The 22,949-nt window shown below is 37.9% G+C and overlaps 1 protein-coding gene across 1 annotated transcript in view; it reads right to left on the bottom strand.

The window, feature by feature from the left end:
* COL19A1 (collagen type XIX alpha 1 chain) overlaps window positions 1-22,949 on the bottom strand; it is a 186,104-nt gene that overhangs the window by 76,091 nt on the left and 87,064 nt on the right. The window contains exons 13-15 of the mRNA XM_065632140.1: window positions 15,629-15,682; window positions 14,901-14,936; window positions 2,350-2,403 (exon numbers count right to left, since the gene is read on the bottom strand). Of these exons, the coding sequence (XP_065488212.1) occupies window positions 2,350-2,403; window positions 14,901-14,936; window positions 15,629-15,682 (144 nt within the window). The remainder of the gene's footprint in view (window positions 1-2,349; window positions 2,404-14,900; window positions 14,937-15,628; window positions 15,683-22,949) is intronic.

Here is a 22,949-nt window from a genome sequence, read left to right as displayed (position 1 = left end):
TAGCTCTATCTAGCCTTCTAGATGTTTCTTTGAGTTTTTGACAATACTGGTATTAACATTGTTATTTTTCCTCAGTTCCTTAGATCGTTTTAATGTGTGTTCTGAGGTGTCTAACTTACATATTTAATAATTCTCCTCTCAGCTCCCCATTAAACTAAGCCCAGTTTTTGAAAATGCTGCTGAGGTAAGTGGGAATTAAAACTTGGAATATGACAAGTACAATGCAAATGGCATCCAAATTGAATAGATACTTCCAAATGTTTTGGAGTAGGTGCTTTGTTGTTGTTGTTTTTCCCTATTATGTTACAGTTTCTGTCTGCAAAATGGCTGCAATAGCACCTTTAGATCTGAACAGGATGTTGAAGAAAAATCATCAGTTAGTTAAACACTCAATACTATGCTTTAATCTTCAAAAGACAGTCCATGACAAAACCAATAACTTCAGATAATGTGAAAGATTTGGAGGATTCTGCTGGAAGCAGAACAGAGGAACATGACATCCATGATTAAATAAAAATATTTAATGGCCATTAGATATGCACTGTCCTGTTTGTCATTAAACAGAGCAGAGATCTTGTAACAAACAGTATGTTATTGTGTAATTAAATGTATTGGAAATGCAAATGCACATGGGAGTTGAATTAAGACTGCAAACCGTTATTAATGCTGGGCGGGGGTGGCCGGCAGAAAGAGTCTTGTGAGCATCTCGCTGGTAGAAAGACAAAGGCAGATGCTGAGGCCCCGCGGTCTGTCCTGTTCCCACTGTTTGCCTCAAGGCAACTGTGTGCATGGCTAAGACTGTAAAACAATCAGTACTCCTGTTTTTATAGATATTGGAATGAGACAGCAGTTCCATTTTACACGCGAATAAGACATGGCCATGATAAATGTACCAACTCCCTGATTCCCGCTGCAAAATGGGAAAAGAAATATTTTGAAATTAATTTATCCACCATTATATATAATACATTGTGCTAAATGTAAATCTTTGCTTCAAAAAATTAAGAAGTTCAAAGAGTGATATCTCTAAACCACAGCCATATTTATAACTGTTCTCAAAGGAGAACCAACAAACTGTGTGCTCCTGCAGATTCAATACTGCACAGAAAAGCATGCTAAAATATTCTAGAACTGGATATTCCTAGCTTTTCAGTATCCTGGATATTTAACTGCATAACAGTGGAAGTCACAGTAATTATCATATCTTTAACAGCATGTTAATATGCTGTAAAAGATGGTTTAATACCATATTCACCACAACTTTTGATTCCCCTTATTAAATTGACTTTTTCTGAATGGGTTCTCAATCCTTACCATGAAACTTAAATAACCGCAGCTTTCATATTTTCCCATTCAACTTAAGTGAAATCTAGTGCTATCTTTATGACTTAAAAAACAATATAAAACATAGCTTTTTGGCCTACACAACATTACTCAGTTCAAGAACTGGTCTTCTGTTACTATTATTACTATTACTGGCATGATTAAACTGGTCTTTAATCACTGTAGTTGACTAAGATCAATGATAGGTACTACAAAATCCTTCCACTTCAGATAATTTAACTGAGATACTAAAAATCACGATGCCTAAACAAACCAAAAATTATTGAGACATCTAACTCCAAAACCACAAACTGGGTACAATTTATTGAAATGTTTGAGTCTATTTTCCCAAACTTTAGGCACAGACTAGATCATAAACAAGACTGAATTATTTCTTGAGATACGACAATCATGAATATTTGTTATCTGTTCTACTGAACTACCAAATTCAAGAAGTCAGTGAAAACAAAAACATAACTCAGAGAAACCAGTCAGTCAATTACTTCATTATGTTAACATTCTGAATAACCCACGATTTATTTCATGTCTTGGGCATAACACCTATCACTTTTTTTCCTCTTACTTCTCTGCATATATATGTTAGGCTCTGACACTTGCATAATGGCATCTACAACAAAACTTGTGTCACTAGTTCTAGTTTCTGTTAATATTTTAGATAATGACCCTAAAATTCATATTTTTATATATCCCAAAGTTCACAAGGTATGATCTATCCCCGCAATAAAATAAAAACATCTGAACAATTTTAATATTCTGTCATTTTAAATTACAGCAGAAACAGGTTGCACAAATGACAATATCTACATCTGTGCTGCCAGTCATTAAACACTTTAGATGGTTGAAATCGTTAAATCTCCTTCAACTGAAGAGAAACCTCACATGTCAAAGCTCGGTTTGTTGATTCATACTCAGCTGCTACCTTTCCATTTTTCATTAGCGCTTAGAGAGAAGTCACACATCAAGGTCAGTTCGCGCACCCACCAGTTGTTCACCAAGTTTACTCACCCTTTGACCTTCTTTGCCAGGTGGACCTTGGGGACCCTCCAGCCCTGGCAAACCCTGAAAATACAAACATTAAACAAATGTAACATTCACGGTTATTTTCATCCTGTATTATTCTATGGAAGTAAGACTAATCCAAAGAGCCAGATGCCGGGACAAAGCATTTACTTCTAATAATAAAAATAGGTTATTCATAATAACCTCTTTCAGGGTAATGTTATATTCAGGTGTGAGAAAAAATGCAAACAATAATTACTAATCACATTCCTCCATATAAAGGCTGAATCATTTGGAAGAGGTAAGCACTACTTAAACATAGTTATATTTAACTACAGTTTTGTACGAAAAGTGATTTATCTTAAGCTAGAATGCCATAGGAAAAAAAAAAAGTTACACTAAATTATGACAAATTACAACTCAAATGCAAATATAGGCACTGAAGGGGGAGGGGAAGGGAAGGGAGGGGAGTGAGAGGGGACTAAATATAGCAGGTGGCCTTAACGCTCACTGTATTGTAAGAACCAGCCCTGTGCAGTTTCCTCTGCGTGCCTGGCTCGGCTTTTCCAAGCCCTCAGAACCACTCACTTCTCTCTTGTCCTCTCTCCTGACCAGGCACAGGAGCTTTGCGTGTTTTGAATATACCCTCGACTTCCGAGCCTTCCTTCTGAACTCCGTGCAAGAAGCTGCCTCTGCAGTCAGAACCACAGACTGTTTCCCAAGCTTTGGGGCTTTAATTTTATATCTGATTAATGTATGATATAATCATAAAGCCTTCAAATAACAGCTCTGTACTTAAAACAGTGCCCTGCTTCCCCCCAACCCTCCCCACCCTTTACTTTATGAGTCACCTTGGAAAACAATTAAAAAAAAAAATTACTCTGAGGAAGCTATCTAATTTCCATTATAGCAATAAATATGAAGAGTTTCAATGTAATCAACAAAAAGCACTGAAGAGTTCTACTCTGTAAAAGTAAAAAAAGTCTTGAATGTGATGTTGCATATTCTTACAGTGTATCACAAATTAAACACCTCATGTTTATTTAACAGTTTGAAATATTAAAATGTTAAATTCTTAACCATTTAAATTACTCAGACTCGGGTGTTACTTCAACTTCAGGTATATCTTTGGTCCATCTCTGAACTTATTTAGAATCAATTACACATATTTATTGCCCTAGTAAGGGTAAACCGAGGCGTCCTAAGGATCATGTTTCTAAAAGTGTCCAGATTTCCACAAAATTAATTTTAAAAGTTCATTTACAACCTCTAATTCCCAAGATGAACTTGAGAAAGTAAATGGGCATGCCAAAGCTGCTAGCTCATATATCTTCAAGTGATGTTTTAAGTTGATTAGCATGAAGTCTGCCTTCAATTTTGAATAAAAGTAGTCAGTTCTAGAGTTTTTCTATTCCTATGTTTCAAACACTAATGCCAGAAGAGCATCTCAGACATTATTATTCTATTATAGGATATTTCTCCTTTCACTTCAGTTCACAATGTAAAGAAACTAAGATTTAAGTTTTTCTACAAAATTACTGCACGCCACTTCATCTTTTCCCAAAAGTTTATGGATCTAGAATATGCATGAAAATGTTGTGTCCAATAAATAAATCACGGAGAGTTAACCACAGCACAGATATGGAGGTTATACAGGCACAAACTCATAAAGCAGTACGTGACTATGAACTCTGTAAACCTTCTCTTCTTTTTGCTCAAGGTAGTATGGAAATTTGCAGACAATTATGTCTGTCCAACTGTTAGCAACATTCTACCTTCGTAGAGAAGTTCTGGGAATTCAGGAAGAGGTGGAGTTCTTTTTTGTTAATATTTCATTTGTAGTGACAGCTTTATGCAGGGGAATGAGATGAGAACCTGTAATGTCTGTTTTATGGAGGAGGAAATACTCTGCCTCATGTAACTGTACAATAAGGTTCCAAGGGGACAAGAATTACACAAGCATGTAACTGCACAATAATGATAATTAATAGCCAACATTTTTGTCCGAGACCTACTTTAATCCTTTTTCTTCTCTCTACAATATTATTGTCAAGAAAAAGGAACCAGATAAGGAGGTTTATCTTCAAGGAAAGGGAGGAGAGCAGCTTACAATTGGTAACTAGGCAGGGAGGACTACCCTGTACAAGGAGCCACATCCTGACATTGAAACTGAGGTAAAAGTTCACACTAACTTCATTGGGATCTTCAGTTTAAAGAGTGATGGGACAATGTGGGCCGTGGTAACTGACACAGCTGTAAAACTGTAATATCTTGGCATTGGTAATGACCAAGCAATGTTATCCGTGTTCAGCATTCACTGAATGAGATTCTGGAAAAACAAGTGAAGGAGGAACAAAAAAGTTCTCAACAGTGAAATCTCTCTAAAGGGATGAATAAAACATCCCCTGTTGAACGCCTATGAAACTGGACAGTATTATCTAACAGTTTAGCACAGAAAATAAGGACATATTTGTCGGAAGGCAGACCAAAGTATCCTAGGTCTTATCCCTATTGAACTTCTGGAGATCTCCCCCTGGAGAGCAGATTCTCCACTCCTTCATATCACAGAAAGCACAGCAGGTAGACCAATCCCACCAAAAGAGTCCACCACCATAGACAGAAAGGGACAGAAAATATACTGAATATGTACATGTGGCCTCATGGGATATGCCGTCGATTGCATTGAAAACGCTTGTGTCAGAAGGCAACCTATTTTACGTGTACCATCTTTCCAGGAAGTGGAAATGTCTCAAACATTACCGTATAGCTTGGGAAAAAAAAAGTCAGCAAGCTGGAGATGGGCTCAGGTGCATCTGAAGCTTAGAAAATCTGCTACAATGAGTGAGGATGAATATGAAAGAGATACGAAAAAAAGAGAAAACACGAAGCATGGGCAGGCATAAGAGGGTTGTACAAAATCTTGAAAATTGAGTTAAGAGTGGGAACTTGTGAATTCATTTACAAGAGTTAAATCCTAAAGGGAGTGTTGGCAAGGGAAAAGATGCTGGTTGTGAAGCTAGATAAAGAAAAAGCAAGCATGCTATGAAGCACAAGCTCATGGATACTTAAACAAAAAGATCATCAAAACAGACTAAGGTTTAGCCAAGGGAACAGAGCAAAACCAGAGCAGATTTTAAAATGCTACAGTAGAATAGGTAAGCTTTTAAAAGATTTGGCATATCATTGACAATATCTGTAGGAATTAACATTTTAATTCATAACAGTTCATATTTTTGGCAAGTAGCAAGAGATAAAAGCTAATGAGAACTATGAAACTTGAGATGGTAGAAGGAAAATGTGTTTGGAGGTGATAGAAAAATCAACTAACAGTTCAGCCAGTTAAGCTGTTTTAAATTTCATAAGCTATCAATTTGAAGTGCATTAGCTGGCATGTTGCTATCAGAAGCTGCATATTGCAGAAGGGCTAAAATCCTGGCATGTGACCCTGCAGGTACAAAAACATGCTAAAACGTCTGATACATCATGACAAGCATCTGCAGAGACACAGTGGAGACTTGGTTCATAAATTTAATAGCTCAGAGTAACTGCCTAAGAACACACCCTGAACAAAAGCAAAACATTTATTGTAACCTCTTGGTGAATTAAAACAACAAAAAAAATACCACCACCAAAAAATCCCAGCCGAAGTGGAAAAGCAAAGTCACTTAAAGTTGTTATTTTTATTACTTCCTCTGGAAGCTTATGGCCAATGCCAAAAGCATATTTAACAAATATTAGACAAATAAATATATTTTTGGTATTCTGAAAGCTGCTTCAAAAGATATCTGGTAGTTTTTGAAGCAGAAGTCTAGACAGGTGACTTATGCACTCGTGCGTTGTTGCTGAAACAGATTCTGAGCATGGTAGCATTTCTTTCTCAAGACAAATTAGAAACATAAATGCTAACAATGAGAAAGGTCTAATTAAGGCACAAAATTTATTTAATTATAGACCTTTACAGACTGTTTTCTGTGTTCTATATATAAACTACTCTCATTTTTTTCCTCACTACAAATTCCAGCAAACGCACAGCCTCAATTTTTATCTAACAAATGCTATTAGGCAGGGAGAAAGTATATGTAGCTTAGTGAGACGTGTCAAGCAAAGACAGAGACAAAATATAAATTAGGTATGCAGAAACACCTTGTGGTATTGTAAGAACAGGTCATTTTCCAGCCATTTGAATACGTGAGCTTTTATAATGATAAAACTTGCTACTTTAAAAAGACTCAGTTATAACAGACATAATTAGGGTAAGCAATTTGGAAACAATAAGTTTATAAACAGAAAGGTATGGCTCTACTGAAACAAAATCAACACTTAAACGTTTTTACAAGTGAACTGCTGGGCAATTCCCATTGCAGGGGCCTGACCTAGTTCTTCAACACACAGTTCTCACCAGGATAAAGAAAGGTAATCACACTGATGAATTGCACACACACTGATTACTCTGTAAAACCTGCAAGTAGAGCAGCACAGAACCACACAAATCAAGAGTGAAGTAAAAAGTGACCACGGATTTCCACTTCCTGATGTAACACGTGTGACCACAGTAAAAAGCTGCAGCCTGACTGACTTGAAGAGCATTCCCCAGCCACCCAAATGCTGCTCGTGAGGTGGCTGGTACTGCTGTGGCTGCACTCCCGCAAGAAATGCCTCAGCACCCCTGACAGGATATATCAAAATGCAGTTCGATCAGGTCCTAAATTCATCTACTTATCTTGAGGTGTTACCAGATGACGAGTTCCACTTTGTAGCTCATGACTGTCACTGTGATCCTTCTATCCTATTTTGAGGGTATTTTCCCCTTTGGCCTGTTTGCACCATACTGAGGGGAAATAAGCAGCTTCCTCTCATGTAAGAACAGGCTACTACCCTCAGGAAGCAAAGGAGCCGAAATATAAATCCCTTCCCCACAGTCAAGGTGGCTACAGTGTTGGTTTACCAGATAACTTCGAGTTAGTTTACTTGCTGCAGCTATCCCACTGCCCTACCTTAGAAGCCCAAACAGGAGGGTAAGGAAGAGAGAGATCTCAAAATACAACCCTGATGGTTTCTGCTTCTTGTCCACAAGACTGCCCATCACCATGCACATGGAAACCCACAGACCCTGCAGACACATCTTACTGTTACGAAATTTTGCTAGAATGGGAAAAATGGCAAAGGAAAATCACAGATGGATGACTAATTTCTTATTGTATTACCATTTAATGAGGGAAAATAGATTACCACTTATTTCAAATACCTATAACTTCAGCATTTCCAAATATGACCTGGTTTCATTCACATCTTTAATTGAAGTAAGTTGAGATGGCAAGCTGAAAGACTTGGATTCCACATTTGGCCTGGTATTGCTACTGCAGTAATCATACAGTTTTACTTGGGAGTGCAAAGTGGAGTAGGCCACAATTTTGATTTCAAAACTGCTGCCAGCCCATTTACTTCGGTGGGAAAGAAGATAGTATTTATCAGAAGTATTTCAGTCTGCCAGGAAACATGATCAGCTACATTTTCTTGATAATTTATTACTGAAGCAAACAGAAAATATATTCCCCAATGATCTCATCATGCTTTGGGTTTGGTCATTTCTGTAGCACCATTTCTCTGGTAACTTAACTTGAAATCTGCTTTGCTTCAGATCAATAATTTCAAAGGGAAATTGGAAGAGCAATTTCACAGAACTTCACGGAAGTTTTATGAGTCTAGTACTTTTAATAGATATGAGTTTATTTTCTAAGCAAAAAAAAAAAGAGTATAATTTAAAATGAGTAATTTGAAATTATTCTTTATGTTGATGCCTGGTGCATATGGGACTATTCTCAAATCATTCTTCTAATGAAGAATTCATTCATGCCAATTAAGCAGACTGTGAGGCTAAGACATCAATCTTCACTTGTGCCTTCAGTATCAGTATCGCTACATAAAGAAGATAAAAAACAGACTGAAATTGCTAAAACATCTTATATTTCACTAAAAGGGTAATCTTAATAGGATCTGCTTCCATACTTAAAAAGCATTGTTTTAAAGAATATTTGCAAGTTATACTGTGAGAGTTAGAGACCACTATATCTGATGCAAAACAACTGAATAGTTCAGTATTTCCATTAAATTAATATACCTCCATTAAAAAGCTCAAGGAGATAACATTCAGATTTTTCTTAGTGGAATGTATAAGAAGAGATTTAGAATGAAAATATAATTTGCTCTCTATACTTTCTTTTGTTAACTAAAATTGTTCTCCTTTATATCTTTTCATGTAAAGGGAGGACAGCATTAGTTGAGATGCTTACTAACGAGGGTGTTTGTCCCCTTCTTAAGTAATACAAGTCATTCACATGACTTATTTTTTCAGTGTGAGACAAGAAAGGAATTGTGGGCAGAGGTCAAGATAAGCAAAATCTGGAAGAATCATCTGAAATACTGCTGCCCATTACAACAGCAAGAACACCAGGATACATACACCCCCTCTTCAGAGTTCTGAACAAATGCCAAATAATTACACTAAGACTGAAGTACTTCGTCAAATGAATTTGTGAAATTCCAAGGCAACACTCCTGAAAGTGAATATTAGCTTTACATGAATAACTGCTGAAGCTCTGAGGGGAAAAGTGTGTAATCTGTTGCTGATGTTTGTTTAGGGAAGGGAGAGCCAAAAGTGACGGCGGAGCTTGACGGGGCCTGAATCTGCGGCTTCCTTCTGCAGCCGCCTCCACGCCGCACTTGTGCGCCAGCTTCCTTCGGCTCGATTTAACCAGACCTCGGAGCCAACATTCCAACTATCTGTTTAGTAAGCAAGTCTTGGGGACCTCTGTCTGTGACCGACTTAAGCCTCGACTTCTGCATAAACACTTGGTGCCATCTGGATGACTATTTTATAACTCCTGAAAGGGATAGCTCTGCAGGAACGTACGGACGGACGCTCGTTTTCCTCAGGAACTAAAAGCAGCATATCGAGTGTCAAGAGGAATAGTTATCAGATATTTTACAAGAGATGGCTGCGCTACCTTCCCTCACCTGTCACTCTTGTGACACGGCACGCACAGGCTTAGGCTGGGGATGCCAGAGTGAAGGAGCTGCAGAGAGCCAGCTGTGCCCCTCCAGAAAACAGTCCCCAGCTTCTGCCGCTAAATTCCACATTTTGACAAAACCGCACAACAGAGCAGTATAATCCCTCCTGTTTATTCTCTAAAGGATTCCCAGCTACGGTACAATTTACCAGTAAACTTAGACTTTTAAAGACTAAACATATCCCTGCATAAAGTGGGCATAACTAGGGAGAAAAGTTTAAAAGATACTCCCAGCATGCATTACAAGACCCTTGAAAAGTACTAAAGAAAAGAGACATCTAGTACTAACAGAGCAATTCAGAAAGAACATACCAGAGAAATCAAAGACAGCATAAAGAAAGAATGAGAATCAATCACGACTTCGGACTACTCCCATAGAACTACCATAACTGAGGAGAGAAAATAAATACATATATCTTGGCTTATGTAGTGTTAACTGACTCCATGGAAACACAGAAAAACTTTACATCCTTAATAAAATTGCCTAAATACAAGCATCTATGACAAAGTTGGCAATCTAAGCCACTAAAATGTATTTGTATGAATAATGCATTAAGCAAACAAATATACTTGGAATTACTGAAATTACTAATTTCATTGGGATTCTACATAAAGCCTATACTTTTTTTCACGTATTTCTTTCTACAGCTTAGCATATTTTGTGCTGCAATGCTATTCCTTTGTTTCCCTTTAATTTATTGTGCAAGAATGATGAAACTTTATTAACAAGACTTCCATACCCGCCTTAAAAAAATGTACAGAAACACACGGGTAGCGATTCTCATCCCATCTCTACTCACTGCAGAAATGTATAGTCAGGCATAAACAATTTCTTTCTGAATTCGCTGATATTGCTGCAAGTAAGAAGTTTTGCTAAGTGTGCACGCTTTAGGATTGTGGTAGAGATCTTCTGTTAACTGACATCAAACAGGAGTATGCACAGCTCTATTTTTGTCAGAGAAATGCGCTTTCTGAGCTCTGAAATTTCAATTTCAAACTCATGAAAACATTTTTGAGTCTTAAAAAGCAGTGGTATTATTCCCCCTGTTTCTCAGTTTGGCATATGCTCATCCACCTGATATACTGATACAGCTGTTGCGTATTTATGAATTCTGCCATACATACTGCCTCCAAGTATTCCCTATTCCTTACAGAGATTGTAATGTCTGTACCTGTCAGTTGAACATTTTTAAAAATACAGCTTTTTTTTCTCCAAGTACCAATACTTTCATTCTCTTCTGCATTTTTCATGTTGGAGGGCAGAGCATACTTACCATGCTTCTGAGCAGCACAGGATTTCCAGCACATCAGGAATGCCTGAACACAGGGTATCTGACACCTTTTAGGCTTTCACAGCCGAGACAATCGGAAAAACAAGAGTTTCTACTATTTACTGTTACATGCTTCTGTAGATTACCTATGGACAACTCTCTGTGGACCAAAGGACCACCAACAGCTGTTTGGGAATGACTGCAGTGAAGCAGTCTCAGCCTTTTGCCACCTTCATGCTCCCTGTGCTGTGAGGACAGGACCACGGTGCAGGTCTGGGTACGGGGAGAATGCTCTGGCCCTGCTCAACACTGCTGATGCACTAGTTTGTACTGAAACCAGCGCATATGGTAGACATTCTCCAGCTTATTCCACTGGCATATGATTTCTATGGAAATACATAAGAATGGAAGAGCTGCATAGGGCAGCAGAGCTCTGTAATGCCATCATTTCCCACCTCTCTCAACATGCAATTCCACTGTGGCAGAAGGTCAATGACCCAGCCCCAGTTGTCCAGTTTGAGCAAAAACAAGCCCCCTTGAATATTCGGCCCCTCACTGCCCAAATGTACTTTGGACATTGTTCTAAGAGCATGTCATTACTTTCACTCTCTTTTATTTCTCACTTTACTTTCACTCCTCTTCCCTCTACGCCTCCCAGCATAATAATTCATTTCGCATTTTGATAAGAAGAAAATAATTTTCACATTAGCAAAGGCTAAAAATGGCCATAAGTAAGAGGATAAATTTATGACATTATGCATGAGTCCCAAGTGAATGGGACATTTAAGAACTCGGCTTTAACAGGGCTCATAGCTGAAACACTGATGTCACATTTTGGCTGTAACAGCATGACTGGTCCTGACATAGTAAGCTGTCATTCAGTGACACACAAATCTTGATATTATCTGACCTACTACTTATTCACAGCAAGATACTACATCTTCCTTTCATGGTGATATATCTTAAGAGTCATGGCCACACAGAAGTCACACAAATAGAACAACTCTGAAGACTGGGTTTTCCCTAAGCCACCATGATTCATGTCATTCATCTTCTTTTAGCTCTTGCCAACAGAAACGCGTGACTATTTACAGTGGCAGAGAGAGAAAGCTTTCCTGCTGGGCCATATATTCCCACAGATTTGTAACCTGTCTTCAAACTGCTAAAGCAGTTCACACTCGCTCTTGTCTCTTCTCTCAGTTAGCAGCTACACAAAAAAAAGTTTCAGTACATCAGTTAGTAACATCTCTGTAAAGACTCAACGTCTGCTTTCCTAAAACGTTTTCTTTTAAAAAGCGTGACAATGACCACCAGTGGTTGTGCCAAGGCAGAGACATCTTGCTATGCCTGAATCAACCGAACTGAAACATCCACACAGCATTTTGTGATCAAAGAAATGTAATTCTTTAACAGTCCATTTTATGAATATGCATCACTTAAGATACAGAAGGAGTAAGTTCAGTCAATTTAAAAGCAGCTTTTTCATATCATACTACTAACCTCTGAGTATGACTCTTAGAAAAGTTACATGTCCGCAACTGCAACTGAAGACAGTGAAACTATAAGCATTCAAAGAGGCCTAACATATCCAAGTGCTGCTACCAGAATAGATGTAGTCATTTTTCCATCACTTACACAAAAAATCCTCAAAAGCACCATTCTGTGGTCCTAAAGCACACAGAAAATAAGCATCCTCGAATCTTCATCCTGTGTCTTCAGAAGTATCATATTTCTATTTCAATGATCCCTTCAAGGCCTGTAAGAATCTCTCTGAAGCAAGATCTACTCTAATCCACATATTGCAGTAACAATCCTAGAATCAAGGTTGTTTAATAAAAATATTTCACTGTTAAGTCTTTCAATACACATTTTGACAGTATATTCAAGAGTTGAAGGACATAACTGTCCCCATTTATCTCCAGCAGATATGAACTGTAGCAAGCAGACACTGATCTTGGAACATAGTACTATTTTATCCCCAGCAAATCAAGATACTGGATACTTAGATTTCCTAATCCAAAGCCAAGTACCATAAAACATGGCAACTTGATTTTGAAAAGTTAGACTAGAATTTATTTTTATGATACGGGTCTCTGGTTACATCCTTTAACGTTCATCAGATCTAATGGAGCTGTTTGTTGCTAGAGTCTTGGAAATTAAGAGAGTTGAAAAGACACTGCATTCTCATTAAGACTATGAATGATAGTTCTTATGAGGTTTATTTAGGATTACATGGGTAATATGAATAGTGCAGAAGTAGTTCGTAATACGGAGTCTGGGGGAAGAGCTATTCAATGCTGTGGAACTACAGCCTGGGAATTCAGGAACTTTTGTCTTTGCTTCCATTTTTGCCACACTCTTTTACACCATTCTCAATTGGTTTTACCTAAATGGACTGCCCTTAATGGGAGACCTTCTCATTTCAGTTTGTGAGCAAAATCACTTCGATTGAGACAGAATTTATTACTTTGATGTATCAAGACTTGCCCTGGAGAGTTTTGGGGACATTTCTATTTCAGGCTTTGTACATGCTTGGGGCACAGATCATTTCAAGGAAATTAAAAACATCTTCTACCATCTCTGCAGCACTATCTAGCCAGAATACAACTAGTATGCAGGCCAATTCTCTTTTCTGGTGCACAGGTGTGTACCAGACCCTCACACAGAATTTGTTAGATCCATACTCAGGAAGTCTTTCCTTGATAGATGAAAGACAGCTAATCATCAACGAAAGGAAGATACCTGTCTGCTTTTTTTTTCCTCTGAGAACTGTAGAAACTGTAAAAACCCCCTAAATTATTGAAATATTGTTTTTAGTAAGAATCCCATAAGTGATTTTCCACCATTATAACATTACATTTCTTTTTCCTTTCCAGTCTGTGTTTGTTATGTATATCTGGTCACGAAGTAAGATAAAAAGATTGTATAGACATCAAGACCACTACATGCAACTCTGCAAATGTTTGAATAAACAATTTTTTATTCTGCGTGAAAAAAATTTTGAAACTTCTTTTTTCTGGATAGAGAATGCTTCATACTGAAGCATATTTTATTCTCCAGTATTATTAGACACATCCAATCACGAGAATTTAAGTGGACTATAACTAAGCCAATACTGAAATTAGTTTATTTTTATTATAGGCAGCATCATTATTGTGTAATGCAAGGAACCAGAAGTATATGACCTGTTTCATAAAAGACCTTTGTGGTACCAACAAATGGAGTGAGCACGGGCATGTGCATGTGTGTGTGACCAATAGCGAATATCCAGCTGGACTGGCTGGCAAGTAGGTGAAATGACCTGGAAGCCCGGGGGGTGGGGGCAGAGAGTGAGGAGGAGAGAGGGAGAGGAGGAGAGACAGACAGACAGACAGAGGGGGTATGTGTACATTTTATATGTATATACTTCCCAGTACCAGACCATTGTCATGATCAGCCAGAGAGGGTCACAGGATGAGGCCGTTGGTGCAGTTTGTGTTTGTGGGAGTGCTGAGTGTGTCCATCTGTGTCGACCTGTGTGCCCATACCTCTCTATATGTGTTGTATGTGTGCGTGTGCCTATTGGGAAGGCAGGCTCAGCTCCGCTACCAGCTGGACCTGAGGGCAATGAGCCGTGGCAGCCTCATATCTATCTGGCTGCTGGATGCATCCCCACATCCTTAACTTTCTGAAGATAGGATCCTGTGTGTCAAATTTGAAGATATGCATACTATATATATATATATATATATAAAATACGATGTCGTACAGATAGCATTCAACTCATAATTAAGTATTTAATAAAATAACCTGACAACAGAATATTTACAATATCTGAAAAAGCATTAATTAGTTTTGCAAGCTTTTACTGAAAAATCTTTTTCACTAAAAATAACAAGGGAATTCTTTCACTTCAACCAGCCTATACTACCTACACACAGATTACAAAAAAACCAACAACAAAACAAACGAAAACCCCCCAAACCCCCACAACAAACGAACAATATTCTTGTTAGTATTTGGTGGGACACGATATGTTTTAAATATGCTTATTTTGTCTATATTTATGAAATTCCCCTTTATCTCCTTCACAATTCATATAGAAAATGTAGAGGCATTTTAAAGAGAGGGACCTTGCTCTTAAATTTAATAATGAAAGTATTTACATTTCAAATAAGCTAAAAACTGCAACATTTCTTAGTGATTTTCTTTCATCTGTTTTTGTTTTATGTGTACTTACACTCAAGGCAGTTGGTCCCGGAGGTCCTGCATCTCCCTAGTTAAAACAGGAGAGTAAATAAATCAACAGTCTCTTTAGTTATACATTTTTAACCTCTAGGCATTTTAGAGGATATGCACCACCGCAGAAGTAAATTCAGTATAATCATCAAACATGCTCTGATTATGAAAATATATGAGTAAAGCAACCTCCTTTTTCAGTAATGGCATAGACGTACAGAGTGCACCACAGGTTAAATGGAAAAAAAATGGCACGTCTCTGCATAAATGAATCACAGCTTTAAAAAAGCAATCCTTCAAAACACATTTGCATATGTTAAATTACAAGCTGCAGCTTACATGCACAGGGTGGCTGCTGAACTCAGTGTGACAGCTTGCACATGTAAAGACATCTGAGCGTGTAAATCATTCACAAAATTGGGTCTCTGAGGTACGAATCGCCCTGTGAGACCTTCGGGTTCAGTCCACGGGAGCAAACCAGGTTACCCAGAGAGCAATTTAGAACATCAAATTCAGGCTCCTGCTCTGAATTATTTTCATAATTTCTTGTGATAAAAAGTACTTGTCTTCCATATTTACAGTTAGTCTGTATTCATATTATTCAAGCCTTAAGCTACACAAATGGTAGCAGTGGGTGTTTATCACATGTAGTTAAGGCAACGTGTTCAATATTGAAGAAATATGCACAGTACACTCACATTACTTACAACTTTAAAAATAAAAAAGTACCTTTTCTCCTTTAGGACCAGCCAGACCAGGACTACCAGGGTCACCTTTTAGTCCCTAGGCAAAGAAGCGAAATGCATATTTGTTGTCATCTGTGGAAAGTGTTGGACAAAATCCTGTAGTATTGTGAATTAGTTTATACTAACCAACTAAGCCTTAAAATATTACCACATTATTAGTACTCCTATCTCATAATTCTTTATTTTCATTATTTTGTGAACAGAGGAACACCTATCGAAGAATGCATGTGTCTTCAACACATAAATAAACATATAAAGTCAAACTATCTACTTGATTGTGACTGATTATGGCAAGTAACATGTAGAAATCATAGAACTGTAGAATGGTTTGGGTTGGAAGGGACCTTAAAGATCATATAGTTCCCACCCTGCTGCCATGGGCAGGGACACCTTCCACTAGACCAGGTTGCTCAAAGCCCAATTTAACGTGGCCTTGAACACTTTCAGGGATGGGGCACCCACAACTTTCCTTCGTGGCCCCAGTAGGTCTGTATCTTGCATGGTCGACCAAGATAAAATAGAATACTAGGAAAAGTACTAGTGCATTCACGTAAACTCTGCTAAAATTGGGGAAGAGGCAGAGGTAAACAGAGAGCTGTGGATTCTGTTTCAAGTAGCAATGCTGAGCTGCAGCACACTAAAGCTCAGAGCTGTTGCGTATCCTCCGGCACTCTGATCTTCACCAGTGTTTGAAAAGGCAATCAGAGAAATGATCGAGTCCTTCATATCGCCCTCCTTAGCTCTGCCTTCAGCTGGAGAAGCAGATAATACTGCCTAATCTTACACGTTACATATGCAGCAATTTCACAGTCGTAGAATCATAGAATGGTTCGGGTTGGAAGGGACCTTCAAAGTTCATCTAGTCCAACCCCCCTGCAATGAGCAGGGACATCTTCAACTAGATCAAATTGCTCAGAGCTCCATCCAGCCCAGCCTTGATTGTTTCCAGAGATGGGGCATCCACCACCTCTCTGGGTAACTTGTTCCAGTGTTTCAGCATCCTCATCATAAAACATTTACTTCTCATATCTACTCTGAATTTACCCTCTGCAATATCTATGATACAGCTCTTTCAGTAACATGCCTCACCAGAAGCACCCCAAAAAAACCTTTTAGCACGCAGCACATAATCTCTGTTGTCTTCTCCTTGCTGCAAAACCCAAGGAAAAGTGAGATGTTTTGAAACATGCCCAGCAAATGCAAGCCATTCTGCAGTAAGAAATGAACTCAATTTTTATGCTGGACCAACATACCAGGAACTCCTTTTTGTTTAAGCCGACAGATTTGTCTTGTGCCATCCCTCTGATCACTGCTTTAGAGGCATGCGGCTGGAAAGCATGTACACTGTAAATCAAAGACAGCTCTACAAGCTCAAAGATTTTGCTTAGAAACTAAATGGCGGTGATATAGGCAACACAGGACCAAATCATAATGAGATATTACACACGTAGGTCACCATAGTTTTTATTGTGGAGGCTAAATAGGTCAAGGACAGAAAAGATTCATCTACATCTGACTTGGGGTTTACTAAGTTAAGGTCTTCCCAGCCCCCCTTTTGCCTTTGCAAACTCTCTTCCTCAGTTTGTCATATTGGAAAGACAGAGACAACTGGCATGAAAATGATAAGCAACATCTGTGCCTTGGTGGGTACAGAAACATTAAATCAGTGAGTGTTCTAAATACTGCATATTTGTGCAACTTCACTTCCTGCTAAAATTACATTAATTCACCATCTGGAAGGAACATCATTTAGAACTATACGAGCATTTAAGTACCCACTTTGGATTAAATTTATGGTGGTTGTAAATACCCCTGATTCAGCTTTGATTTGTCCTTTATTAAGCTTGCCAAATATGTAATAGTTAAATCAGAAGTAGTTTTGCTGTTTGAACTTTAAAAATGTAATAGGCAGATGGATTCAAAAACCAAGCCAAAAATTGCTTTCTTTTAACAATCTGCATATTTATGACATAGTTTTAATATTATCTGCATTTACTATATTTTACTTTTCACCTCATTCTGAAAGACAGCATAAAACACAAACACTCCATATTCTAAAAAGCGATTTTAGGGATTTTTCAGGTATGAAAACTGTATGGATCTGGTTCAAAAGCAATATTAGCAAATCAGCAGTGGAACAATAGGTTTGAATTTAAGAATTAGCTGTTCGGCTCTACATTTACAGAAGAGAAAAGACAAAAAAATCTGTACCTCACAGAAGGTGATATGTATGTGTGTGGCTCTACTGTATAGAAAATACAACTGCAGATGAAAGCTACTGAATCCAAGCCACGCACTGTCCAACTATGAACTTAATTTTTCTCTAATTGGTGTGTTTAAAGCTTTTGGTACTGTTCCTGCAGTGCAGCTCGGTGAGGTATGCAGTTCGACAGCTCGTGCACAGACGATGACCACGGAGGTTGACCTCACATAAAAAGGACAAGGGGAAACTACATATTTGACAACAAGCCCTGCAGTGTTTGAAGCAGAATATTTGAGAACCTGGGAAGGTTTTTATATAAAAGTATTTATTTTAAAATAATTGAATTAGCTTTCCTTTGCAGTTTATAACCTGAAGAAAGAAAAGTAGAATCAGAAAAAAAAAAGTTGCTTAAAAGGTTATCCCATTAGAAGTATTTCTTGTTCTTTTACACATTATATATCTTTTAAAAATATTATCTTAATAAGTTTCAGACACAGTGGATGCTTGCAAAAACACATCTGGTACTGCATCATGACTATTCTTCCTGACAGCCACTCTTTTAAAGCTGCCAAAAGGTTTAGCTGCTGCTGACTGTCTCTGAAACCACCTAAGAAGTAGGTAACTTACTAAGAAGTAAGAATTCCTATGCTAAGTCCAATCTGCAGCCCTTTGTAGCACTGTACAGTACCGTATCCCATCCCTGGCAGAGACCAGAACAGGATGCTTCAGTGAAATGGATATGGTTATCTAGACAGATATAATCTGGATGATTTTAGATTATGGTTTGAATTAGAAAAGCTCATTTTCGGCCCTATTTTAGGAAAGCGAGGTCAGTTTTGAAAACAACAAATTAATTTCTATTGACTTAAGGAGCCTGTTATCAGATTTCCCTAAAATTCAGGAACTGAGTAAAAATTCCAGCAGCTCTCATAACAGAGAGTAAATGAATTATTGAATTCTATCCCAAGTTAATTCTAGGTTTTTTTGAAGAATATGACAATACACATCTGTGAGTTCACAAACAGGATTACAGCTTGGTCTTTTTGCAGGTCAGAATAAACTCGCATTGAGGCTCCTCTATGAATGCTAAAATATAAAATAAGCAATAAGGTATGCATGCAGAAGGCTAGCTCACCACTAACAAGATAACAACATGAGAAATGGCAAAAATGAGAAATGTTATATATATAACAAGACAGGCATTACTGTAACACAATTGCTGACCAATGGAGAAATTACTGGAACAAGTATATCACAAATACCAATAAGGGTGTAAAGTCAGCAAAACTGGAGCCAACAGGGGAAAGATTAAACTAGTGTGAAGCTATTTGCTTGAAAGGGGATAACAATGGTATTTCTTCTGGTGGAAATAATTTAAAGCAGAAGTTACGATATTTTTGACAAATCTTTTACCAGCCAGTCTTTTCTCTGATATTGGTTTCTGGAGTCTTAACCAGCCTACAAAATCAACTGAATTAAGATAAACAAACCAAACCAACCCCACACAAAACCTGCAAACCCAAAAAAACTCAAACAAACAAACACACACCAAAAAAACCCACCAAAAAAACCAACCAACCAACACCAAAGCAAAGAAACAAAATACCCACCAGTAACTGTGCTTTAAAACTCTGAAAGGACCACAGTTTTACAAATTCTTCAAAGAATGGGATTTTATTAATGGTGTCCCAACACTACTGGCATAAAAGGCAACAGTTTTTCTATTTGAATTTTCCTTTTAAACCAGCTACAATCTCACACAATTCTTACTGGGCTCTGGAGTTCCACAGTGAGGAAAAAAATAACTTAGTGATGTGATAAATATCTGTTCCTTACCAAATCAGAATATTTTATTGATTCAAAAGAAGTGGCAGGTATAATTAGAACCAGAAAACTAAACAGCTTTTCACCTCCTATGGTTTCAGTCATTTGGATAAGATCAGAACAGTCGAAGATTTTGCGAGAAAAGAGAACTGAATGACATTTTCTGCTAAGCCAATTCTTTTGGGTCACCATGATGATCCTCAAACTGGTACTACTCCAATCAGTAGCAAAATGGACAGAGGATTCATAGCTTGCTCCTTGTGCTGGGAAATCACATCCCATATACCTGTAGTGTCTGAGGAATCAGCCTATGCAGGAATTCTAGCCCATAGCAGCATCATCTAACCAGCCCATCAAACAACAGCAACAACTTGAACCAAGTATATACCTTCTGTGAGTACTCCCATACAGCCTACAAGAGTTATATTAAAAAGGAAACCTGCGTTGGTGCTCACGCAGGATGGCGAAGGCATCCTGTAATTTAAAGGAGTCTGCTTCTGTAAATTAGATTTTCTTGCAGACTGGTCTGTTGCATTTAACCTTGACACTGTGATGTTCGGCTGGGTTTACAAGCCACACAAGGGAATTGTAAGGGTTTAATGAGCAGACATTTCTCAGGCTGAGAGCAAGTAGCTGGCAAGCCTGTGATAAAAGCTCTGCAGCCCAAACAGGGGGATTTGAATGACAGGCCAGGGAGGCTTGAGGAAGACTTTCAGCAGTAGACTGACAACGAGCTGTTCTGGAACCAAATTCCAAAGGCTCAAGAAAGGGAAGGTGAGGAGAGGAAGCTTACTGGGAAACTCCTACAGAGCTGCCAGAGTTTCTAAGGATTACACCACCTGCCAGCAGACAACTGGACTGAAGGGTTTCCATATGGACTGAAGACCAAGGGCACCGAGAGCCAGGGTTCTGTTTGACATCTCCTTGAAGACGAACTACTAAGATGAATAGAGAGATATCAACCACACTGCAAACCTCACCAGTAGTGTTAGAAGACAGGGCCCACAGTGTTTTCTCAGCTGCCATCAGTTACTTACTTATCCACAGCTGGGAAATATCTGAGAAGTGCATTAACCTCTCACCCTGAGACAAAATGTTTACCATAAATTTGACATGAATTTGATCAGAGAAGTCTTAAAAAGAGTATCAAAATAACCGAATTGTTAGCTTTGCACAAAATTATCAATAAGAAAACTCTTTTTAGAGTTTGGAAATGTTAGGAAAATTGTTATGTTAAGTGTTCCCTCCAAGTAAAACATACTTTTTTTTGTGCTCTAATGCTCTACTTGATGAATTCTGACTTAACATACTCTAGCAGGTTCACTGAGGTCTGAGAAAACTGTATCATACACTCAAAATTTTCTCAGCAAGAGAGAGCAGCAGCCAGTCCTTCTACACCATCACAGAAAAGAGACGGAACAGCTAAGATGTACCAGCAGCTGACAAGAGCTGCTCTTCCCAACGAAAGAAGAGCAGAGATCAGCTGGACCCCAAGCAGGAGACTCCAGCAGCTCCTGCAGCAGCCAAGTCTCGCCCACTGGAAATGCACGTATTCGTGAAACATGCACTACTCAGCCTGCATATGGCAAAGAGTGTTGCAGTAAGACCGGCATAATCTTTTGAGGAGAACAGGTTTTTCACTCTAAAAGACATCTGTTTGGAAAAACATCATTCATTATTTCAAATTCCCTGGCCTGCATTAGAGTAATCTGGTTCAATCTCCCATCAGGTTAAAATCTCCTAGAACAGCACTTATTATCTAAAGTATTAGAAATACAGTTAACCATCCAACACATTAACCAACAACATGCAACCAAATTATTATAGATCAAATCAACAATCTCTACATCAAGTAATAAAATTTGGAAATAATCCAATAAGTAAGACAACAGAACTACACTTTCTCCATAAAATCTAAACTAAACCAATACCTTCAGTCAGCTGTACAACACCAAATGGTATATGTTGGGATAACTTTTCCAATTTAGCAAAGTCTTTTCAAAGCTCCAAGCAATATACTATTTTTCAGTTTATGTACTTTTAAATATTGCTGTTGCTCTTTTCACGCCCATGTCATTTAAAAACTTCAAATTGCTACACTTGTAGAATTTTCTGGATCCTGAACAATGTGCACTATCTCCTTATACTTTTGCTCGTAATGGAATCCTCAAGCTCTAGATATAATTAAATATCATTACCAACTTCATATTTTCAAGCAATAGGATTCTTCCTTTCTTAACCAAATATTTCCTTACAAGAGAGTTCAACATTAGAGAGACAGGCCAGGAGGTGTGAAGGTAAGTGACTGTTCCTGCCATATGAATACACTGGATCGCTTTACAAATGTTTGTATTTCAGTTTGCCTTTTCCCACAAGCATAAAAATAGAAAGGTCTGATATATTTTCCATCTTTCCATTGAAAACCTGATATTTTATATCACTCACTGAACTTTAGACATCCAGTCTTTGACATCAGGTATGTAAAGAATAACAAAGTTTTATGTAGGAAAATATTTTAAAAGTCACTTAAGGTACCACCTTTTCCCAGCAGGAGAAAAAAAAAAATTGGTGAACCAGTTGGTTTAATGCTGTGGAGATTACATACTAGATTTTCATTTCAGGTGGTTTTTTTTCTTTTCAATTCACAATAAAGATTCTATTCTTCCTCTAGCTATGCATGACACATGCTGATAAATATCATAAAACTTTCTGTTTTCACTTACTTTTGCTGAAGGATTTATGTCAACAAAACATTAATTGGTAGTGCCCCATGGTATTCATTTCCTGACTGCACCACTGATCAAGAAAATGACATGACTCCAAAAGGAGTCGGAAAGTTTCAATGATAAATATTTTCTCTCCATTTCTATTCAAATGACAAATGTATGAATATCACATAGATCTTACTCCACAGTTTCATGGACATTTGCATTGTAAATTTGTCCTTATTCCATATGGGATATCAGCGTGATGGAGAGAGAAGAAACTATATTTATAAGATTTCTTTCACACAGTGTGTCCACAAACCTCCGTGTGTTAAGAGTGACACAAATGACAGCATTATTAACATCAAGTGGCTGTAAAAGTCCCAAGGGGTAAAACTTAGAGATACTACTCAAGCAAACTGGCTGTTCATATCACACAAATACCTGCTTACAGATGTAGCGTGAACACATACCGTGGGAGGACAACATTAGTAATATATTAAATTATTATAACTACTCCTTAAGAAGTTAAATACAAAGGCAACCACATTAGTGGTTTTTAAATAGGTATT

The sequence above is a fragment of the Caloenas nicobarica genome, chromosome 3 (assembly GCF_036013445.1).
Source record: "Caloenas nicobarica isolate bCalNic1 chromosome 3, bCalNic1.hap1, whole genome shotgun sequence".
Taxonomy (NCBI): domain Eukaryota; kingdom Metazoa; phylum Chordata; class Aves; order Columbiformes; family Columbidae; genus Caloenas; species Caloenas nicobarica.
The sequence above is the reverse complement of the archived record's forward strand: the minus strand, read 5'-3'. Positions and strand labels throughout refer to the sequence as shown.